We start from the raw sequence: 23,959 nt of genomic DNA on the forward strand, positions 1-23,959 counted from the left end.
TGATGGCAAAACCAGGCTGCCATGGTGGGCAAGCGCTGGAACTTTTAATACACGGCACGACACTCGAGACGATGGGAAGGGCAGGCAGAAATGCAGGCCGGAACATTCCACAGTCCAGGGACGGTCGGTCGTTTGGAAAATACGTTCGTGTGTTTTTCTGGAATACTCAGTAGTAAGGCCGTCTGGGGTTGTTCTGTAGGAGGCAAATAAGATAAAATGGGGAGAAGGGGAGGGGGTGAATGCTAAAGACAGCCATTCCTCCTGCCCAGAACCTTCTAGGGACTACTGAGCTCACCAGAGCTCAGAGGGGAGGGCAGGTGGAAAGGTGTAGAGGTGCTGGTGAGACATTGCCTAGCTAGACTGGGGAAGGAGGGGAAGCTCTGTTACCAGCACTGCCACCCCCCTGTGGAGATTCTGGAGAGCCCAGCCAGAAGCCGTGTGGGAGGCTGGGGACACACGCACCAGGGGGTTAGGTCGGAAGCGGTAGGCCAGCATCATCCTCTTGCGAAAGGCCTCATACTCGTCATCCTCCTTGGAGAGCTCTGCTGGCCGGTCGATGCCAAAGCCGGCTCCATCTACTGTGGTGGTGCCTCTGCAGGGGAATGACAGGGCAGAGTAAGCAGGGGGCCAGGCCAGTGCCGGCAGAAGGGTGGTAGGGGGAGTGTACACTCACTTGTTGACCGGGTTCTTGATGCCCTGGCCCTCTGAACCCAGCCCGTCGCCCTCCTTCCAGCCCATTTTCATCAGCATCTGATAGCCAATGTTCTCCACCGTCAGTTTGAACTCCTTGTACTCGGAGTAGTCAGGCTCTCGGCCCTCCTGCAGGGCAAGGAGTTGGCTGTCATCTACCAGGGCTACAACTGTCCCAGGTCCCAGCCCTGGCTTGAACAGCCTCCACCCACCGCACTGCCCACAACAACCTCGCTGGCTGCTGGGACCACCTGCCCATCTGCCTCCTCTGCACCAGATCAGGTTCCTTGAGAACAGACCAAGATGCTCTTTCTCAGGGTCCCCAGGGCCAGACTTTGTACCAAGCTGCCTGGTGGCCAAGTCAAAGAGGGCAAGGTGATGGGTCACACAGGCCTCACCCACCACAGGAAAAATTAATGGTTCATTAGCAACAAAAAGCCCTGTGTTCTAAGGGCAATTCATTACACAGAATGCTAAAACATGTGGTCAATAAGGTGCCTGCCTTGTTGATGAGGTCATGCGGTACAAAAGCGGCTTTACAAAAATCCCCCAAAAGAGGGCATGGGATGTGTCCCATCAGCTGTCTCTCCTCACGAGCATGAGAACAGCATGGGAGGAATGTGAAGTTCTTGTTCTGGAGAACCCAGTCCTTGGGGACTTCTGCCTGAGAAACGCTTTGCCTGTAAACTGCACTTAATTGGCTCCACTGAAAGCAGAATTTCCCTGAAGCCCTGGGAAATGTTTCTAAAGCGGCAGCTGAGCTGTTATTTGCTAATTCCCTTCACAGACGGTGTCTATCATAAACAGATGCCTCCTGAGGCAAGAGGGCCCAGCTCCTCCTGTGAATGAGGGGGGCCTGGAGGCTGCCTCAGGCGCCTGCCTCGTGATGCTAACAGGAGGGGCTGGAACACTCGAAGGGCTGCCTGCTAGACAGGCCTACAGCAGGGGCTGGTGCCTAGGGATGCTCCCAGCTCACCTTCAGGGCCTTGAAGGTTTCCATGAACTTCTCCAGCTCATCTGGTGGCAGGAAGTCTCCAATAAAGTGCTTGCCACGGCCCATCTTTGTCAGCTGCTCGGCCCATTCTGCCCGTAGAGGAGGGAAAGGTGAGAGGAGACAAGGAAGAAGTCAGGGAGTGGGCTGGGTGGTCCCACAGCACAGGTATGAGTCTTGTGTGGGGAGGGGAGTCTGGGGCTATGGGGGAATGAGGCAGATGGTTGAGACCCTGACCCAAACCCCTGCTGCTCCAGGCAGCCCTGCTAAGTGCCATGTTCAGACAGCAGTGAACACTCACAAAGAACCATTTCTTTTTCCTCTGAGGAACCTGAGGCGCAGAGGAGCTGAATCTCTTGCCCAAGGCCTTACAGGTTGGGCAGGTGGTTTAAGGCCCCAGTGTGGTGTCTCCAGGTGCCTCCCCGGGCAGGTGAGTGTGGCCTCCTGAGCCTGCAGTACCCTCAGGGCAAGGCCTCAGCTAGGTACCGTGCCCCACCTGCAACGTGCGCTTTGGCTCACCCCGAGTCTTGTCCATCTCCATGCGCCGCAGCTGGTGTTCCCAGGTGCCCAGCTCGCTGTCTACCTCCTCGTCGCTGTCGTAGCCATGCTGGTGCTGCTGCAGCGCCTTCTCCCACAACAGCTGCATGTCCTGCATCGCACGCTTGTGCTGCATGATCATGTCATACATCTGCTGCATCTGCGGGCAGCACATGCCAGTGAGCAAGGCAGTATACCACACGTGCAGGAGGCCAACCCCCTGGCCTTCCCTATGCAGGTCAGGCCCCCTCACCCTTCCCACTTTCTGCCCTCCCTGGGCCGGCACGTGAGCAGGGCTTGGAGCAAGCACTCAAGACAAAGTCCTGTACCAGGCCATGCCCTGTTTTCAGCAGGGAGGAGTCCTCTCTGCCTCACCCAGTCTGGTATCTGGCCCGAACCCAGCACATCCTGGGCACCCTTGCTGTGGACCAAATGAGGGCACCGCAAGCCTCTGATCACGGAAGGGTTGAAGGAGATGTGACGGGGCCGTCAGGCTGGAGGAGGTGACAAGGGTGAGCTGTCCCTAAGGACCAAGGGTGTGCCTGTAGTTCCCCAGGAAAGCAGCAGAGGCTAAGCCCCTGGCCATAGAGCTCCCTGCCAAGCCAGCCCTCATCCCAACACAGGCAACACTAACTGAGCATTTGTCACATCGTTCAGGGCGCCCAGTGCTAGCCAGGCCTGTCCTGTACTGGATGTTGGAGGGCACTGGAAGGAGAGCTTAAAATGGAGACTACCTAGTCAGGAACAGCCCACGAGCATGTCGGGGAGTAGTTGTGGAGCATCAGCCTCAGGGGCTGCCCGGGCAGTGTGAGGACTGAGCTCTGGGTCCAATTGTAGGCTGGGAAGGGCCTTTGGGGGGTGAAATGCCGTTGACAAGGGCGTGCCTATCCAAGAACCTCTCCACTGATGGTGGGATCCACCCAGCACAGGGAGGCTCAGAAAGAATAGAACATGACCACTGTCCTGTGAGGTGAGGTGGGGGGACAATACTCCATTAGCCCCTTTGGAGCCTGCCTGCTCTATGCCACACAGACTTACCTCCTGTTGCTCCTTTAGCTGCTTCTTCTGGGCATCTGACAGCTCTGTGACACCCACCAGACCTACAGGCTTCCCTTTCTCATAGCCAAGCCCCTTGAGGTCCTGAACTGGAAATAAGACACAGGCTGATCAACAACAGATGGACAGGTCCAGACCTGCTCCTGCATGTGGTACAGCGTCCATGCGCTGACGACATCTGAGGCACTTAGCGCACATGGCACAAGGCCTTCACATCACAACAGTTGGTATCCTGTGTCACGTGATGATCCCAGGGGCCTCACCGTGCCGTCACGTGCATCTAGTGTCACCCTCACGTGACCTCTCCAGGCAGGCGCTATACCCCTACGTGTAGATGATGACATCAGAATTTAGAGGTCCAGGGCCTCCCTCAAGGTCACATATCTAATGGGTGACATGAGGGGGACTTTGCAAAGGCAAAGACAGGAGAGGAGAGATAAACATGTGCCCGTGTGTGTGTGTGTGCATTCACACACTGACTCTTAGAGATAAGCCCTGCAGGGAACAGACACCCAGTGTAGACACACGAGGGTTTAAGAGTCTGGCATAAGACTCAGCTCTGTGTATAGCTCTGTTAGCTCCTTCTGGGGAAGCAGCCGACCATCCTCAAAGCAACTGACATTTAATTTGGCATCAGCTTTGGAGCTTGGCTGGAGCCAGCAACACTAATCCACATGAAGATGCTGTGACAGCCCCATCTGGGTGGCGGAAACAACCACCCCTCAGGCGGTGGCTTCCTGGGGGAGGAGAAGCTGGGCAGAGGGGGATATAGAGGCCCTTCTGGTATGTGCAAAGAGCCAGATTCTCCTAGCTCACCAGGGCTGGGGCTTCACCTGCAAGACCCACTCACAAGTGCTTCTTGAGCCCATGTTTATTCCCCAATACCTCCTGGAAGGTCTGTGTGGGAGCCCTGTGGAGAGGGCAAGGGAGTCAAGGTCTGAGCAGCCTGCTGTGTGCCTGAAATGTACCCAAAGTCCCCCTCCTCCAGTCACTTTACCAGCAAGCAAGCGGGTGGGGGCTGTTCACACCCTCCCAGGGACACAGGCCAGTGGGACCTAAACCTGGATATGAGACTTCGGAGCCTGTGCACTAGACAGGGGAGGCCTCCTCACCAGCTGGGAGCTGGGGCCAGACCTCAAGGACATGGTTTCAGAACTGTGGCACGCACACATCAGAACAAGACTCAAGGCAGAGCACCCTTCGTTATAGGGGGGCACCTGAGTTCGGCATTTGACAGCAATCTGACCCTAGGCAGAGATGCTACCTGGAACCACACTGAGTACTAGAATCTTCACTAGCTTTTCTCCTTGGACAAGGGAAGCACTGAACAGACAACCTCCAGAACTGGATGGGAAAGGCCAACAGGCTAGCCATGTGACTTGGGTAAGCTGTCTTCCCTCTTGGTCCATCATAAATGAAATAAACATAGATGTCAGCACCAGAGCACATATGACTCCTCTATGTATCTGTGTGTTCAGGGGTGAGGGAGGTTGAGACGGTTCTGTGTGCAGGGCAGGCTGTGTGGAGGGCAGTGAGACAGATGCCGTAAGATAGCCTCTCTCAGTCACCGATTATCACCTGCAGAATGTGATGACAACAAACTCCCCCACTCTACTGGCCGCTTTGTGATAGAAAATGAGAAACAAGACCACATGTTGGCCATCTCTGAAACTGTCAAGGAGGCAGATGTTGCAGTTGATTGTGCAAAACTGTGGCAATTATGGTGCTTATCATCATGCATTTCTTGAGCTTTCTATGACAAGAATGAATCCAAGTACTTTAAAGCTTAAGGGAGATAGCAGGATTGATCTACATGCTGTGTACAAGGCACTTGCCTTAGATACGAAGTCACAAATAAGTTGAAAGTGAAAGGATGGAAAAATGTATTTCATACAAATAGCAACTGAGAGAGCTGGGGTGGCCATACTAGCATCAGACAAAATAGACTTCCGGTCCAAAAAGGTTACAAGAGAAAAAGAAGGATGTTCTATATTGATAAAAAATGTAAAACAGAAAGAAGATAGAACTTGAGGCGCTTGGGTGGCTCAGTCTGTTGAGCATTTGACTCTTGATTTTGGCTCAGGTCATGATCCCAGGGATGTAGGATCTCACTGAGCGTGGAGCCTGCTTAAGATTGATTGATTGATTGATTCATTCATTCATTCATTCTCATTCTCTCTCCCTCTCCGCACCTGGGTGGCTTGGTTGAGTGTCTGACTTCGGGTCAGGTCATGATCTTGGTTTGTGGGTTTGAGCCCCACATTGGGCTCACTGCTGTCAGCCTGTCAGCCCGCTCTCTGCTCCTCCCTCACTTGCGCTCTCCCAAAAATAAATAAATATTAAAAAAAAAAAAAAAGATTCTGTCCCTCTCCCCCACTTGCATGTGTGCGCACTCTCAAAAAAAGACATCCCCCCACACCCTACCTAACAAAAGAGCCTCATGATATATGAAGCAAAAATTGACAAAATTGAAGGGAGAAATGGACAGTTCAACAATAGTAACTAGAGATGTCAATACCCCATTTTTCATATCAATAAGGATATAGAAGATTATAGAAGATTAAACACTACACCAGCGATGCCTAACAGATGTATACAGAACGTGCAATCCAGCAATGGCAGAATACAGTCTTCTTGTGTGCACATAAAACATTCTCTAGGAAAGATTACATTTAGACTACGAAATGAGTTTCAATACATTTTAAAAGACCGAAATCACAAAGTATCTTTTCTGATCACAATGGAATCAAGCTAGAAATCATTAACAGAAGGAAAACTGATAAACTCACAAATATGTGGAAATTGAACAACACACTCTTAAACAATCAACAGATCAAAGAGGAAGTCACCAAGAAAGATTAGAAAATAAGATGAGGGGCACATGCGTGGCTCAGTCAGTTTAGCGTCTGTCTTCCATTCAGGTCATGATCTCATGATTTGTGAGTTCGAGCCCTGCGTGTCTGTGTCTCTCTCTCTCTCTCTCTGCCCCTCCCCTGCCTGTGCTCTATCTCAAAAAATACATAAACTTAAAAGATCTCCAATTAATAACCTAACTGTCCACCTTAAAGAACTAGAAAAGGAAAAGCAAACTAATTCCAGAGCTAGCAGAGGGAAGGAAATGAAGATTAGAATGAAGATACAGGAAATAGGAAATATAAATATGGTACAGATGGGGCACCTGGATGGCTCAGTCAGTAAGCATCCAACTCTGGCTCAGGTCATCATCTCCAGGTTTGTGAGTTCGACCCCCACATCGTGCTCTCTGGTGTCAGTGCAGAGCCCCCTTCAGATCCTCTCTCCCCTTTCTCTCTGCCCCTCTCCTGCTCGCAAGCATACACATGCTCGCTCTCTCAAAAATAAAAACAAAAAGAACAAGAACAAGAACAAGAAGAAGAAGAAGAAGAAGAAGAAGAAAGAAGAAAAAGAAGAAGAAATATGGTAGAGTAAATCCATAGAATCAAAAGTTGTTTTTTTTTTTAAAAGATGAACAAAATGACATACCTTTAGACAGATTACCTAAGAAAAAAGAGAAAAAACTCACGAAAATCAGAAATCAAAGAGGGAGGGAATATTACTAATGATTTTATAGAAATAAAAAGGGATTGTAAAAGAATACTATGAACACCTAGAAGCCAACAAGTTGGATAACCTAGATGAAGTGAACCAATTCCTAGAAACCCGTAAATTACCAAAACTAGCTCAAGAAGAAATAGAAAATCTGAATAGACTTAAAACAAGGAGATTGAATCAGCAACCAATAACTTCTCATTGGGGCGCCTGGGTGGCTCAGTTGGTTGAGCATCCGACTTCAGCTTAGGTCATGATCTTGAGGTTCATGAGTTCAAGCCCTGCATCAGGCCCACTGCTGTCAGTGCAGAGTCTGCTTCAGATCTTCTGTCCCTCTCTCTCTCTCTGCCCCTTCCCTGCTTGCACTCTCTCTCCCAAAAATAAATAAATCTCTAACACACACACACACACACACACACACACACACACACACACACACACACAAAATACCTCCCAACAAAGAAAAGCCCTGAACCAGATGGTGTTACTGGTGAATTCTACCAGACATTTAAAAGAATAACTCGTGCTAATTCTTCTCAAACTCTTCCAAAAAATTGAAGGGAACATTTCCTAACTCATTTCAAAACACTACTATTACCCTGATACCAAAAGCAGACAAAAACACCACAAGAAAACTAGAGACCAATATTCCTTATGAATATAGATGCAGACAGACACAACAAAATACCAGCAAACTGAATACAATCACATGGTAAAAGGATTATGCACCATGACCAAGTGGGATTTATCACAGAAGTGCAAAGGTGGTTTAAATAGTTCTGATACCAATTCCAAATGTGTGTATGGTCGGGGTGGGGGGCGGGGGGGAGAGGAGAGGGTTCCCCACACCAACAAGCAATTCTCAGACACCTGCTGGGTGTCCTGTAGTTTAGTTCAGTTCTATCACTATCTACCAGGAGGTAGCATCAGATTTCATGGGTTAAGGGGTCAGTCTTACAAGACTGCTCCTCCCTCCCCCATCAACTTTAGATGCCAACTGCAAGCCCAAGTCATCACCTATGCTTCTAACTGGCTGTAGATCAGAGGTTCCCACAATCCCCTCTCTGGATTCAATTAATTTGCTAGAGTGGCTCATAGAACTCAGAGAACACTTTACTTACAAGATTATTGCTTTACTTATATGTCATAAAAGGATGTAAGTTAGGAAAGCCAGGTGGAAAAAACAAGGTATGGGGAAGGGCAAGGTATGGGGCAAGTGCCCAGAGCTTCTATGCCACTGAGCATGCCACTGTCTCTGAACCTCCATGTGTTCATCAACCTGGAAACTCTCTGAACCCTGTCTTTTGGGTTTTTTATGGAGGCCTCACTGCATAGGCATGATTGATGAAATCATTAGCCGCTGATCAATTCAACCTCCAGCCCCTTTACCCTCCCTGGATATCAGGGGGTGGTGGGACTAAATGTTCCAACCTTTTACTTATGGTTGGTTCCCCTGGCAACCAGCCCCGATCCTTAGGTGCTTTCCAAAAGTCACCTCAGTAACATAAAATCCAGTTGTGGTAGAAAGGGGCTTATTAATAACAAGACACCCATTTCACCTTTATGGCTCTGAAGCATTTTCATGAACTGAGGACGGAGACCAAATAATACAACAAAAGATGCTCCCATTGCTCTTATCACTCAGGAAATTCCAAGAGTTTTGGGAGAACTGTGAGCCAGGAACTGTGAACAAAGGCCAAACACATATGAGAAATATTACTTTGGTCACCTGAATGGTCAAATAGGTATTTCTTATAAACCACAATATCGCATGGTTCAATATAAAAAAATTAACCAGTGAAACACGCGTTAGCAGACTAAAGGAAAAAAAAAAATCCAATCATTTCAATTGATGCAGAAAAAGCATGTGACAAAATCTAACACACCTCCATGATAAAAACATTAAATAAACTAGGAACAGAAAGGAACTTCCTCAACATGATAAAGGTCACATATAAAAAACACATAGCTAGGGGCACCTGGGTGGGTCAGTTGGTTGGGCGTCCAACTCTTGGTTTTGGCTTAGGTCATAACCTCACGGTTTTAAGGGTTTGAGCCCTGTGTTGGGCTCTGTGCTGACAGCTTGGAGCCTGTTTGAAATTCTCTTTCTGCCCCTCGCCCAGCTCATTCTCTATCTCAAAATAAATAAATAAACTTAAAAACAAAAAACAAAAAACACAGCTAACATTACACTCAATAGTGAAAGGCTAAAGTCATTACCCCTCAGATCAAAACAAGGTAAGGATGCCCATTATTCCCACCTCTATTCAAATAGTACTAGAAGTGCTAACTAGAAGTTCTAGCAATTAGGCAAGAAAAAGAAATAATAAGAGGGATCCCACTTGGAAAGGAAGAAGTAAAATGATCTCTATTTGTAGATGACATGATCATAATTATACACAGGAAAACCTAAAAAATCCATGAAAAGATTGTCAATGCTAATAAATGAATTCAGGAAAGCTGAAGGATCCAACGTCAACATGCAAAAAAAATCAGTTGTATTTCTATACATTAGCAACAAATAATCCTAAAAGAAAATTTTAAAAGCAATTGTTTAAAAGGCATTAAAAAAGTAAATCACTTAGGAATAAAGTTAACTAAGGGGGTATAAGACACATACAATGAAAACTACAAAACATGGCGAAAAATTAACAAAGACCTAAGTCCATGGAAAGACATCTTGTGTGCACAGACTGGAAGACTGGTTGTTGTTGGTGGTGGTGTATTTGTTGTAAGAAAGACTTAAATACTGTTAATGTGTCCATACTGTCCAAAGCAATCTACAGACTCAGTACAGTCTCTATCAAAATTCCAATTGTTTTTACGAAATGGAAAAGCACATCTGAAAATTCAAGACCTTCAATAGCCAAAGCTTGAAAAAGAACAAAGTTGGAAGATTCACACTCCCAATTTCAAAACTTACTACAAAGCTACGATAATCAAAATAGTTGGTACTGATCTAAGCATAGACATACAAACCAGTATAATAGAATACAGAGCCCAGAAATAAACCCTTACATCTCTGGACAATTGAGTTTTGACAAGGGTGTCAAGACCATTCAATGGGGAAAGAAAAGCCTCTTCAACAAATGGTGCTGCAACACTGGATCTCCACATGCAAAAGAATAAAGTTGGATCCTTAGCTTATATCATATATAAAAATTACCTCAAAATAAATCAGAGTTCCAAAACATAAAAAAACCCAGAACATAGGGGCAAATCTTCGTGACCTTGAATTTAGCTTTGGTTTCACAAATGAAACCAAAAGCACAGGCAACAAAGGGAAAAATAAACTGAACTCTGTCAAAATTTAAAACTTCTGTGCATCAAAGGACACTATCGAGGGATAAAAAGACAATCCACAGAATGAGAGGATGCATTTGCAAACCATGTATTTGAATAGGGGGTTAATATGCAGAATATATAAAGAATCCGTACAACTTAAGAACAAAAAGACATGCCAATTTAAAAGTGGGCAAAGGACTAAAACAGACGTTTCTCCAAATAAGCTATACAAATGACCAATTAGTACATGAAAAGATGATCAACACCATCAGACATTAGGGAAATGTGATTCAAAACTACAACGTGATTCCACTTTATACCTACTAGGACGGCTATCATAAAAAGGCAAAGATGTGGAGAAACGGGAAGGCTGTGCACGGTTGGTAGAAACAGAAAATGGTGTACTTGCTACAGAAAATAGTTTGGTGGACCTTCAAAGAGTTAAAGAGAATTACGATATGGTCCAGTGATTCCACTCCTAGGTATGGACCCAAGAGAATCGAATCACGGATTCAAATGGCACTTGCAGACCAAAGTTCACAGCAGCACTATTCACAGCTGCCAAAAGGTGGAAACCCATGTGTCCATCAACCGATGAATGGATAAAGTGCGGTCCAGCCATAAAATGGAATATTACTCAGTCATAAGAAGGAACGAACTGACACATGCTATGCTAGAACACAGATGAATCTTGGAAACATTCTGCTCAGTGAAAAAAGCCAGACTATCCTGACAGAGGAGGGGAAAGGGGGTCAGCCCACCTGACAGAGGTGAGGGAGAGGCGTCTACATCCCTCTGTACCAGCTCGGCGGGCGGGAGTTCCACTTTGTCCTCTTCAGGCCCCCACCGGCTCTTTCGCTTCTTTTTCACGGTGGCTGTGGTGGCCGGCTTCCCAGGGATGGTTGGAGCTGGGGTGACTGCAGGCGAGGGGGCAGATGAGGCAGGGCAGGCAGCAGCTGGGGGTAAGGACCCTGATGGGGTCTCAGGAGGGGATTTGCGTTTCAGGCTGAGGTCGGGTGCCATGAGAGTGCCTGTGGGGCCAGCCTTAGCTTTCCGGAACTCCTCCAGCTTCTGGCGGTAGTATTTGTACCCTTGGCTGTTGGGTTCGTATAGAAAGCTGCAAAGGAGAGTGGGGGGCACACCATCAGCTGGGCCCAAGCTCCCTGCCTGATTCTGGGCAGGAGCAGCTTGGGCCTCGTGCACACGTGCTCAGGTTAGCCAGGGTTATGGCTTGAGGATTGAGGTCTCCACCATGACCTCCTGCACTGCCAGGCTTTAGTGGCTGCTGGCTCCGGGAGCCCAAGCTTGAGGAACAGTGTGACATACTCAGAGCTTGTCACCATGCCACTCCTATGAGCACTGGTCAAAGTCCCTATGCCAGCGCTGTCAGACACCCATCACAACATAATTGATCCCGTTTCAAAAAAAAGGGGCGGGTTCTCTCAGACCTTCCCCAGGCTCTGTAGGGCTTCCTCCCCTGCTGCTCTAGATGAGCACACTGGTGCCTTCAAGAAATCCTGAGTTGGGAGAGACACCTGGTGTTGGAAAGGCAAGATCCGTCCCAAACCTGACAGCTTGGCACATCTGTGCTTCTCTCTGATGTATCCTTGAGAGGCATCAATAGCAAATGGAGCCAAAACAAAACTCGGAATGGATAGGGACTGCACTCCAACTGAAGGGCAAAAGCCCCCACCTCACTGGAAGCGGAGCGTCCTCTTGGTCCCCCCTCCCACCCCCGCCACTAACCCCAGTCCCAAGTGTGAAGCAGGCAGAAACTACAGCTCCCTCTGCACCTGACCAGCATCTCTCAATTATGCAGGTCCTGAGCTGACAGTCCCAATTCTGGGGCCCACAACAGAGGGAAGAGTCACAGCTCAGTTCCACACAGCAAAATCTGTGTATAGCATGGGCTACACAGGTCTCAACAAGAGGGGCTAGACCTGCACTCATGAACCTGGAGGTTCTGGTTGCAGCATAATACTGTGCTATAAAGCAGTGGGGAGGCTTCAGGATGCTGTAAATTCTTTTCATACAAAAGAATGATAGCAGAAAGAAACCCCAAAGACTGTTTCTATGTGTCTCCATGAGAGCCAGGAAGGGGTAGAAGGATCCCAGCCGTGCTAACACTGGTACCTAAGGTGGCATAGAAGGATGGGGAGATGGTGGCATCTCCTTTGTACTCCTTCATACTTCTTCACCCCAGAAATACACAATGTGAACAGATCTACTTCTATTAAAGAGATTGAGTGGAGCACCCCTGGCTATTCAGTTGGTAGAGCATGAGACTCTCGATCTAGGGGTTGTGAGTTCAAGCCCCACGTTGGGCGTAGGGATTAAAAATAAAATCTTTTAAAAAAAGAAAAGAAAAGAAATTGAGTAAGAACCTTTCAAAAACAGAAAGCACCAGACCTAGAGCAGTTCACTGACGAAAATACCAAACATTTAAGGAAGAAATTATATCAATTCTCTACAATCCCTTTCACAGGACAGAAACAGAGAATACTTAACTTATCCAATTACCCTAATACCAAAACCAAAGATTTTGTAAGAAAACTACAGATCAATATCTCTAATGAACACAGATATAAAAATCCTCAACCAAATATTAGCAGACTGAATCTACAAATGTGTAAGAATTACAGGGGGATGGGGGGGACAGGCGAAATAGGTGAAAATGATGAAGAGATACAAACTTCTAGTTATAAGTCAAGGGGGGTGAAAAATACAGCATAAGAAATATAGTCAATAACATTGTAATAACTTTGTGTGGTAACACATGGTAACTACACCTCTCGCAGTGACCATTTTGTAATGCATATAATTGTCAAATGACTATATTGGACACCTAAAACTAGGTATTATGTGTCAGCCGTATCTCAAATGAAAAATTTTTGAAAATTTTTAAAAAAGTACACATCACAACCAAGTGGGATTTATTCCAGGCATGCAAAGCTGGCTTAACATGATCATATCAACAGCTGCAGAAAAAGCCTCTGACCAAACCCAACACCCATTAGTGATAAAAACACTCAGTAAACTAGAAACATAAGAGAACTTTCTCAATTTGATAAAGAGTGTCTACAAAAAACCTATAGCTAGCATCATACTTAATAGTGAGAAACTAGAAGTTTCCCTACTTAGGAACAAGGCCAGAATATCCCACCCTAATGTTTTCAACGCTGTACCAGAAGTCTTAGCTAATGCGAACAGCAGATATACCAACTGAGAAAGAAGAAATAAAACGATTTTCAAGTAACATCATCTGTGTAGAAAAAATAGATTAAAAAACTGTTGGAACTGGACAGTCTGGCTGGCTCACTCAGTTAATCGTCTGACACCTGATTTTGGTTCAGGACATGATCCCAGGGTCATGGGATTGAGTCTCACTGGGCTCTGCACTAAGCACGGATCCCGTTTAAGATTCTCTCTCTGGGTACCTGAGTGGCTCAGTTGGTTGGGCATCCGACTCTAGATTTTGGCGCGGGTCATGATCTCACGATTCGTGGGATTGAGCCCCACATAGGGTTCTGTGATGACAGAGTGGAGCCTGCTTGGGATTCTGTCTCTCCCTCTCACTCTGCACCTTTCCCGCTCGTGTGTGCATACACACTCTCTCTCAAATATAAACATTAAAAAAAAATTTTTTTTTTTCCTCTAAGAGAAAAAAATTTTAAAACTCCAAGAATAAGTAATTGTAATAAGGCTGCAGGATACAAGGTTAATATACAAAGCTGGTGCTTTCCTATACACCAGCAATGAACAAGTGGATTTGAAATTAAAAGCACAATACCATTTACAATAGTACACAAAAAAATGAAGTACTTAGGTGTAAGTCTACAAAATATGTACAAATTATATATGATGAAAACTAGAAAACTCTGAAGAATGAATTCCAAGAACTAAATAAGTGGAGACATATTCCTTGACTCAATATCGTCAAAATATTAGTTCTTTCCAATTTGATTGATAGGTTCGATGCAATCTGAGTCCAAATCCCAACAAGTTATTTTGTAGGTATTGACAAATTGATTCTAAAGCTTACATGGAGACAAAAGACCCAGAATATCCAACACAATATTGTAACAAGAACAAAGTTGGAAAACTGACACTACCAGACCTAAAGGCTTACTGTCATATCAAGGCAGTGTGGTATCAATGAAATAACAGACAAATAGATCAACAGAACAGATGAAGAAGGGCCCAGAAATAAACCCATATAAACATGGTCAACTGATCTTTGACAAAGGAGCAAAGACAGTCCAATGAGGCAATGATATTCTTTTCAACAAATGATACTGAGGAATTGGACATCCACATGCAAAAAAAAACCCCAAAAAACCCAAAACAAAATGCATCTAGACACAGACCTCTTACCCTTCACAAAAATTAACTAAAAATGGATCATAGACTTATGATGTAAGGCTATAAAACCCCTAGAAGATAATACAGGCAAAAACCTAGATGACCTCATGGATGGCAATGACTTTTTAAATATGCTAAAGTCATAATCATGAAAGAAATTCATAAGCTGGACTTCATTAAAACTTCTGCTCTGCAAAAGACAGTTATCAAGAGAAGATACACCACTGACTGGGAGACAATACTCGCAAAAGACACATCCGATAAAGGACTATGAGACAAATTATATAAAGAACTCTTACAACTCACAATAAGAAAACTGGGGCGCTCGGGTACCTCAGTTGGTTAAGCATCCAACTTTGGCTCAGATCATGATCTCAGTTTGTGAGTTCGAGTTCCGCATTGGGCTTTGCACTGAAAGCTCAGAGCCTGACGCCTGCTTCGTTTTCTGTGTCTCCCTTTCTCTCGTTGCCCCTCCCCTGCCTGTGCTCTCACTCAAAACTAAGCATTTTTTTTTTAAATGTTTATTTTTGAGAGACAGAGCGCAAGCTGGAGAGGGGCAGAGAGGGAGGGAGACAGAATCCGAAACAGGCTCCAGGCTCCGAGCTGTCAGCACAGAGCCCGACACAGGGCTTGAACCCACGAACTGTGAGATCATGACCTGAGCCAAAGTCAGACGCTCAACCGACCAAGCCACCCAGGCACCCCAAAAATAAACATTAAAAAAAAAAACCCAGTAAGAAAACAACCCACTTAAAAAAAACGGACCAATAATTTTAACAGACACTTCACCAAAGGACATATACAGAGGGCAAATAAGCATATGAAAAGATGTTCTGCATCCTAGGTCATCAGGGAAATGCAAATTAAAAAACACTCAGAGACCACTACACATTATTAGAACGGCCCAAATCCAAAACACTGGGAACATCAAATGTTGGCAAGCATGTGGAGCAACAGGAACTCTCACTCACTGCTGGGAAAAATGCAAACGATACAGCCACTCTGGAAGACAGTTTGGCAGTTTCCCACAAAATCAAACATACCATACACTCTAGCAATCACGTTTCTTGGTATTTACCCAAGAGTTGAAAACTTACGTCCACCCAAAAACCTGCACACAGACGTTTACAGCAGCGTTCTTCACAATTACCAAAACTTGGAAGCAACCAAGATGTCCTGCAGTAGCTGAATGGACAAACAAACTGTGGTACATCCAGACAGTGGAATATTACTCAGTGGTAAAAAGAAATGAACTGTCAAGCCATACAAAACCACGGAGGACTAAATCTTAAATGCATGTTACTAAGTAAAGGAAGACTATCTGAAAAGACTACATACTATACAACTCCAATTATATAACATTTTGAAAAGGACAAACTATGGAGTCAGTAAAAAGATTAGTGGTTGCCAGGAGGAAGAGGGGATAAATAGGCGGAACATGGCTGATAGCAGGGCAATGAAAATACTCTGTATGACACCATAATGACGGATACAGGTCATTGTACATTTGTCTAAATTCACAGAATGTATAACACCAAGAGTGAACCCTAATGGAGACTATGGACTTTGGGTGATTATATCAATACAGGTTTGTCAATCGTAAGAAATGTACTACTCCAGGGGCACCTGGGTTACTCAGTTGGTTGAACGTCCGACTCTTGATTTCAGCTCAGATGGCCTCAAAGTTTGTGAGATTGAGCCCTGCGTCGGGCTCAGTGCCAAAAGCACAGAGCCTGCTTGGGATTCTCTTTCTTCCTCTCTCTCAGTCCCTTCCCAACACGCATGGTCTCTCTCTCTCTCAAAATAAATAAAATAATAAAAATAAATAAATAGATAACTCTGGCGGGAAATGTTGATAAGAGGGGAAGCCGTGCATGTGCAGGAGCATATGAGAAATCTCCGTGCCTTCCCTTCAATTTTGCTGTGAACCTAAAGATACTCTAAAACAATGACATCTTAAAAAAAATTAAGAGACAAAAGCAAAAACTTTTTCAGAAGGAACAGCTGGCTGGATTTCAAAAAGATGCTTGGCACCAGAAAGGCTATGATATAGATTTAAAGCTATTTGGTTCCTCTAAGAAAAGCTGACCTGTGGGATTTGCTTACTGGTGCAGGTGGGAAGCTCCTGACAGGGTAGGTTTTCTCTAGGCTCACAGGCCCCAACTTGGCCTCAGCTGCTGGTTTGCACTGAGTCTCCTCCAAGTTGCCCCCAGAGGCAGCATCCAAGAGCTCCCTGTGGGTCTGTCTGTGGTGATGGTAGAGTTAACAGCCGCCATTTGACCTGGGCTCCAGTCAAGAGTGCAGGGGATTGTATAGCAAAGATTCCCTTGGGTAGGAGCGAACCTGCCCCTCGGTTAATCAAACTTAACATGTTGGTGTCTTTCGTTCCAGTCTTTCTTCTCACTATAGATTTATCTGAATGGTGCCGTGATTCTATTTTCTATGTTCTTTTTTTTTTTTTTTTAATGTTTATTTATTTTTGAGACTGAGAAAGAGCATGAGTTGGGGAGGGGCAAAGAGAGAAAGACACAGAATCTGAAGCAAGCAAGCTCCAGGCTCTGACCTGTCAGCCCCAATGCAGGGCTCGAACCTACGAACCGTGAGATCATGACCCGAGCCAAAGTCGGACGCTTAACAGACTCAGCCACCCAGGCGCCCCTCTATATTCTGATTTAAAAGATTTTTTAACTTGACACATAAGGCTTTCCTGTTAAAACGGCATGGAGTGGTAGTGAAAGCACATCCTCCCACTGGTCTCCTTGCCTATTTCCTCCCTTGGGAGAGGCCAGTATCAGGGCTTTGAAAAGAACAACGTGGCTCACCTGGGTGACAGGTTAGAGTGGCACATGGCTTGTGGTGGATGCTGTGCTCGCTGCTACAACCTTCACCCACGTGCCTTCTGATGGCCGCGATTCCACTGAGGAGATGCAGTTATTAAGAATTTAGCCCACTGAGGCTGGACATTAACGTGTTACTCATTTTTTAAGACTATGGATGAGAATGTACTTAACATTATTTCTGGGGCAGCATCTCAGAAGTGGCATGACTGGTCAAAGGAATGGTTGTTTCCAGCTTCTTTATAGATGAGCAGTTGTTACAGATATGTTTCCCACAACACAGAGCTTGCTGGTGTGTGCCTGGCCCACACGAGGAATCAGGAGGGCAGGGAAGGGCCAGGAGAGGCAAATACATGAGCTGCTCCTGTTAGATTTGGAGGTGAAAGAAGATGCCTCACACTTGATTCCATGCAAAGATTAAACAGATCACACTGCTCACCTTCAGCTACTTCCCCACCGGGCACTCTAGGTTCTGCCCTTGCCCTGGTGCCCCCTTCTTCCCTCTGGCCTCCACCACAGTAAAACCCAACGAGTTGGGCAAACACCAATGAAGCACAGAGGAACCAGAGCTGCATGCGCTGAGGGCATCTGTCAGTTCTGACCCAAGAGGAAAGGTCTGGCCAGTGCTGCTGGGCCCTGGACCCCTCTGACCAAGGAGAGAGCTTGGGCTTGCAGCCTTGACAGAAATCCACAACCTTGCTCACTTTGCCTGCTGTAGATTCTCACGGTCAGCTCTACTTATGATGAGCGATGGTAAACTAAGTATCTTTCTTAAATAAACCTCCTTAGGTAAATGAGGCTTAAAAAACAAAAAAGGGTACAGAGACTTTTAAGTAGACTATTAAGTCAATGCTGGTTTGGGGGGTGCAGAGTGACAGCTGGTATCACAATAATGTCAGGAGATCTCAGGTGGGTCTTTAGGCTAGGCAGACCGCTCTCTTGAACTCCAGACCCAAACACCCCACGGCCCCCACGAGGGTACCACGGCCCAGGTACAGCATGCAGGGATACGTGAACTCCCCAGCAGCCTTCTCCATGCTCTGGTCCACCGAGTAACTGAGCCATGGCCCTCCCCTCCACTAGCCTGCAAGGTTCTATCAGCCCCACTTCCTGATGTTCCTCCTCTGCCGGTGTGCTTTGGCCCGGCGTGTCTAGGCACCCTCCACAACTGTGGCCAGTGACCTTGGAGGCACAGTTCACCCCGTCACGCTCTATGTGGACCTTCCAAAGGTGCTCAGTGAACACGTGAGCCCTGCTTGGCTCCAAGGCCCACCTGCACCGCACACAGACACTCACCTGCACTCCCAACCGCTACGGCACAGTACCTGCATGTCTGCTGCTTCACTCCTGCTTCCTTTGTCCTGAGTGCCCAGCCACTAAATCAACTAGCCCAGACTGTTGCTCCTGGACATTTTGTTACACATGCCATCATATCTCTTCACTTTCTGAGTTGGAACCTATGTTATTTATGGTCAAAAACATCCTCATGGGTGCAACACCTCCACACTGAGTTCAGCATCCACCCCATAAGCCCCTGCTGGTCCCTACCTAGCAGCAGTGACTTCCCAACCCCCCCACTCCAACAACCTGCCGCCAAGGAACCTCCCCTAGAAAGGAGGAAGTGCAGAACCCACCCAAAGAATGCACAGGTACACACAGACCCAGCCTGAGGGGATGGGATGTGGCTGCGTGGCTGGAGACGGCAGGGAAGTCAAGCTGCTTGTCCCACACCTTCCGTGGAGCCTGCACACAGGCTGAGGGTTCCCGCTTCACACAGCCTAAGGCACCACATTCCCACCTTCCTCACATTCCTTCACTGTCAACGTCTGATCCTATAAAAGTACGAAGTCAAAAACGGGAAGAGCCTGGCTCTCTGCCCAAGAGCCTGGCTTACTCTTAGCCTAGGGCTGCCATCTCTGTAACAAAGGGAGCCTAGCAAGCACCAGAGACTTCCTCTATAAGGCACGTGGAAAATAGAAGACCCCAAAGGCCCTGCACGCCTGCCTCAGAGATGATTTGAGCTCTGACAAGTAGTTGACCATGGGGTGGCAGAGCTGGGTTCAAGGGTCAGAGTTACTGGACCCAACCCTGCCACCTTCTGACCGTGGGGCTCTGGCACGTTGAGCCCATGGGGGTTGGGGGGTGGAGGGGGTGCTGTGATCAACGTGTATGGATGGGTCACCTCCCATTTAGTACCCCCCTTACCTGAATGCCTGGTTCTCGCGGTTGTTCTGGAGAGCGATGGTTTCCACTTCTGGACCCCCGTCTGCTATGAACCTGGCCAACTTTTCTGCAAGGTTCTTGGCCTCTTCATCCTCTGGGGGTGAAACTTTAAGCAGGCTGTCAGTACTGAGCTCAACTCACCACACCCAACAGCCTAATTTCTGCTAAGAACCCCATGGGCAACAAGAGGGGTTTATTTTAGGAACAATGCAAAGAAAAACAGGCAAATGGGAATCAGATTACTACACTGGGACCAAATACCAGAGTTAATATTACAACATCCCACCCCGCACCCTGCCCCTTCCCGCCCCACAGATCACAGAACAGAATGTGAGTGAAGGTCTGGATCCAGGCCAGAGGGGATATGGGAGCCCCACCTCAGTCTTTCTCCCAGGGGTTGCCCATCCAGGTCTCACAAGGGAGTGGGCCTGGCCCTCCTTTCCTGGGGAGGTCAGGGCAGAGGGCCTTAGGTGACAAAAAAAAAACCCGTACCTACCTCTGTGGCCTGTGTTTGGCCTAAACATCGATGCCCCTGCCACTTACCATAATCTGACTGGGCTTTTACTTCTTGACAGCTGGAGACCAGCTAGCATCTCCCCCTCCCCTGATACTCATTCCACCAGAAGCTCACTGCCTCCCTCCCCAAGTGTCAGGCACTACATTTATCTCTAGGTCCTCCGTGCCAGACAGGCAGGAGCTCATTTATACTTAAATGACCAAGAACCAACAAGTAAGCACTCCTCCCTCCTACCCCCTTTAAAAACACAGAGCTGAGCTCCAAAACATAATAATGACCTTGACTTTGGCCCTCAGACTCTTTCCCACCTCAGACCACTGGTGGGGAAGGCAATGCCCTGGCCACCTGAGAGGGCACAGAACTGGGCCATCGGCACCACCCCATGTACGGCAAGCCTCCAGGAACCCCGATTTCACATGGGGTGTGCTTTGTCCACACATCTCCCCAGAACCTCCCACATCCTCCACCCACTTACCTTTCTGAAAGGCTGCCTGCAACTTCTGCGCTTCCTTTCTTATCTCAGCCACCTTCTTTCTGTAGTAGAGGAATTCCCTGCTATTCTTATCATGCAAAAACCTGGAGAGAAGTTTTGCAAAACAGAGAGGAAGATGAGCAGTGGGGATGGGGTGACCCAAGTAGCTTCTGAAGAATGTTGTGCAAAGCAAGCTGGTGAGCAGAGACACCTTGATGGGGCCCAAGACTAAGTCTCTGCACCACACTGGAGCCCCTGCAACCTCCGACATGAGTTAGAAAGCACTCAGAAACTCGGAACAGCATCTGGCCCGTGCGAGCAAGCACCCAGCCCCGACCAGCCTTAGTAACCAGTAGGGTTCTACAAGAATACACATTACTGTGTGACAAGAACATTAAGTAGTGGTGGCCTTCCCCTCCCAGAAATACTTACGAAAACGCCGGGTTATCCTTGTAGTTCTCCATAGCTACTTTTTCTAACTCGGGGCCTCCTTCTGCCACAAAGCGGGCCAATTTCTCTATCACTTTCCGAGTCTCGGCTCCCTCTGGGGGTGAAACTTTAAGGAGGCTGTCAGTACTGGGGTTCAACTCACACACCTCACAGTCAACAGGCACACTCTCTCTATGGACCACAACGACAGAGGGGTGGGGGAGAAGAGGGTGAAATGCGGGAGGTTGTCGGGTGTCCTGGGTCCAAGCACATAGCACTGTGATGAGGGGGGTGTCAGTCTAAACAATCTTTGTGAGAGACACTGGGTGGGAGAGAAGGGTGTGAGCCTCCCAGAGACCAAGCCGATCCCCAAACTGGGAGGGAGACATCAGAAAACATAGCCAGTCTCCCCCTTTTTTCTGAAATGCTTAATTCTTTTATTTACCAGTGTTCAGTTTAACAAATTTGTTTCCTGTCACCAAAGATGACAAAACCTTTTTAAAGTATCTTTACAAACTCTGACTTAAACACATCAAGAGTTTCAATCCATTGCTTTAAATGTATCAGGTGGGTTTCAATCCATTGCAATTAATGTCATCACAGAAGCTCAATTGTCCCCTCTTGGCTGGTAGAGCCTCTTCAAGCTGGCTCCTGAGGTCTTTGGGCCTGACCCCAGGAGTCTCTGACGGCCTTCTCGCTATCTGCTGGGATAGGGTGCTCCAGGATCATCTCATACATTTCCTGACCAAACCTAGAGCCAGCCATTTCTCCAAGAAGTCCTGGTTTCCACGAGGGAGAAAGTGTGTTTCCAGACCACCATCTGGGTGCCAGAGGCGCTCACTGCAACAGGCTTAATCATTACCTCAGGGCCTTTTCAGTGAACAGAGCTATAAAAATATTTCTTAATATTTGTATTAGCCTCCCCGCCTTTGATCCACGTGGAACTTGCCTTTGTATCTTATTGCTGGCCTGTTCATGAGGCATGTCAGCCCATTTACGCTCACGTCCCTTTTATGAGAACTCCCAGGAGAAATCTCTCACTGCCAGTGCCTAGCAATGTTCACTGCTCTTGGCAAGAGGGCTAGACACTGAACCTGCAGCCAATCTTATTCCCTTTGTTGCTTCAGCTGCCAAGAAACTGAGGGATAGGGGTCAGGGACCTATGGCTTGAGGAGGATCCTTAAGAGGTCACAGGGACATTCTGTACCCACCTTTCCCCCAGCCTTACCCTCTTCCTGAGTGCCTGGTGATGACCTGCTTGCCATTTATAGACACAGGTGCTTTTCTGGGGCCGCATCAACAGCAGGCCATAATAGGCCTCAAGGACCTTGAGACACTGCCTCTTGTGAAGCAGCACTTCCCATCAGAGCACTGTCAGAGCCGCTAGGATGCCTCAGGAAAAGCACCCTCCCTGGCTCCATCCTGAGAGATACTCTATGGTGCGAGGTTGGCCACTGACCTACTCAGATGCATGGCCAGAAGCCAGCACCCTCATCCAGGGTAACAAGTCTAAAGGCTATCACAGCATAACTATATAGTTACTTCAATCTGTCCTCACTGCCAGGGTGATATGACTGCACCAACCAGTCTGGGGCAGAGGTGGTGCAGGCATCCTCATGGCTCAGATGGTACTGAGGCCTTATTCTGAATGTGGATGTAGTTAGACACAGTAGGAGCTCTGCTGCCACCACCCTCCACCCTCCTACACAACAGGGCGTGGACTGGCTTTCCAAGAAAAATGATCATCCTTCCCCAGGGCAGGAGAACATGCCCTCCAACACGTGGGCCTGCACCTCTGGCCCAAACTGGTAAGCACAATAATCCACAATGGGAAGAGGCACCTCTGGTTCTAAGAGGGCTCAGAAAGTGCACCCAGGCTAGGGAGCCATGGAAGCTCCTCCTCTCATGTTGGACAAGGACAGACACAAGCAAGTGCTCCTCGGAGAATGCCCCTGCCCTGGTTGGAGACCAGCCTACATGAGCGGAGGATGGTTCCTATGGCTCCCAAGACAAAGTCCACAGTCTAGAGCACCTCCACACTTCCCTCTCACTTCTTCCCACGTTCTTGCTTCATTCCCCCTAACCATGGAGGGCCCCACTCTGGCCCTCAGCTCAGCCTGGAGGCCCCCCACCCCCAGCCACACTTTCTTCGCTGGCTGTGGGTCGCACCCACGGAACTGGAGGAGCAGTACTGGAAGGAAGGTGGCAGCCCCCGCACCTCACCTTTGATCTCTAGCCACTGCTCGTAGTCTTCCTCCTCATCCTCATCAGGAGACTGGAAGACGCTTGGGCGGCTGGCCACAGGTAGCTGCTTGGCATGCACGTAGTTCTTCACCTGGCCTGGTGGGCTGCTGATGAGAGGAGGCCTCTTGCCGGTGCGGGGGAGTACTCGAGTAGGGGCACTGGGCGTGCTGGGTGGGGCATCTTGGGATGGAAGGAAAGATACTCATGCTCAAGGTCTGTGGTGCACAATTCCCCGTCTTCCCACCTAAACGTATGCCACAAATGCATTAAATGGGGCTGGGTCCTTGGCTTCCAGCATGGCAACTGGTAGGGGGTGGGAGCTCATTGAGGACGCCATCTTCATTTCATAGAAGAGGACACTAAGGCTCAGAGAGGAACGACTTGTCACGGTCACCCAGCCTGAAGAAAATAGGCTGAGCTCTGCAGGCAGCAGCTCTGGCAGAAGCCTCCCTAACACCTGCACTCAAAGCCCAGGGATGTGCCAGCTCTTCTGGATAAGACCTGAATCCCCACACCTGGCTTATAACCACTTCCTCTCATTGTCAGTGGCAAGCTGATGACAGCCTATTCAGGGCTTTTCAAACACAACTCCTGGCCTGAGGGCCTGCGGTGAAGGACTGATACAGTCTTTCCTCCCTCTCTGTGAGTGAATTTGGCTTTAGGTTAATTTTTTCAGCTGTCTCCTAGAAAACCTGACAAAGATTGATGGTGTTTTGTTTGGTCAGAAACGTTCTTACATTAAAAGTAAG

At 47.6% G+C, this 23,959-nt stretch overlaps 1 protein-coding gene across 2 annotated transcripts in view; it reads right to left on the reverse strand.

Moving 5' to 3' along the window:
* SUGP1 (SURP and G-patch domain containing 1) overlaps positions 1 to 23,959 on the reverse strand; it is a 31,552-nt gene continuing 7,593 nt past the window's right edge. Inside the window, exons 4-14 of one of the 2 annotated variants that reach the window (XM_042978691.1) lie at positions 23,190 to 23,390; positions 20,970 to 21,081; positions 20,541 to 20,641; positions 19,531 to 19,654; positions 10,888 to 11,243; positions 3,257 to 3,363; positions 2,201 to 2,378; positions 1,667 to 1,773; positions 674 to 819; positions 463 to 592; positions 1 to 193 (exon numbers count right to left, since the gene is read on the reverse strand). In XM_042978691.1, coding sequence (XP_042834625.1) covers positions 167 to 193; positions 463 to 592; positions 674 to 819; positions 1,667 to 1,773; positions 2,201 to 2,378; positions 3,257 to 3,363; positions 10,888 to 11,243; positions 19,531 to 19,654; positions 20,541 to 20,641; positions 20,970 to 21,081; positions 23,190 to 23,390 — 1,589 coding nt within the window. In that variant the 3' untranslated portion in view covers positions 1 to 166. Of the gene's footprint in view, positions 194 to 462; positions 593 to 673; positions 820 to 1,666; positions 1,774 to 2,200; positions 2,379 to 3,256; positions 3,364 to 10,887; positions 11,244 to 19,530; positions 19,655 to 20,540; positions 20,642 to 20,969; positions 21,094 to 23,189; positions 23,391 to 23,959 lie in introns of both variants that reach the window. The other variant, XM_042978690.1, reaches the window with a different exon arrangement.

The sequence above is a fragment of the Panthera tigris genome, chromosome A2, assembly GCF_018350195.1.
Source record: "Panthera tigris isolate Pti1 chromosome A2, P.tigris_Pti1_mat1.1, whole genome shotgun sequence".
NCBI lineage: Eukaryota > Metazoa > Chordata > Mammalia > Carnivora > Felidae > Panthera > Panthera tigris.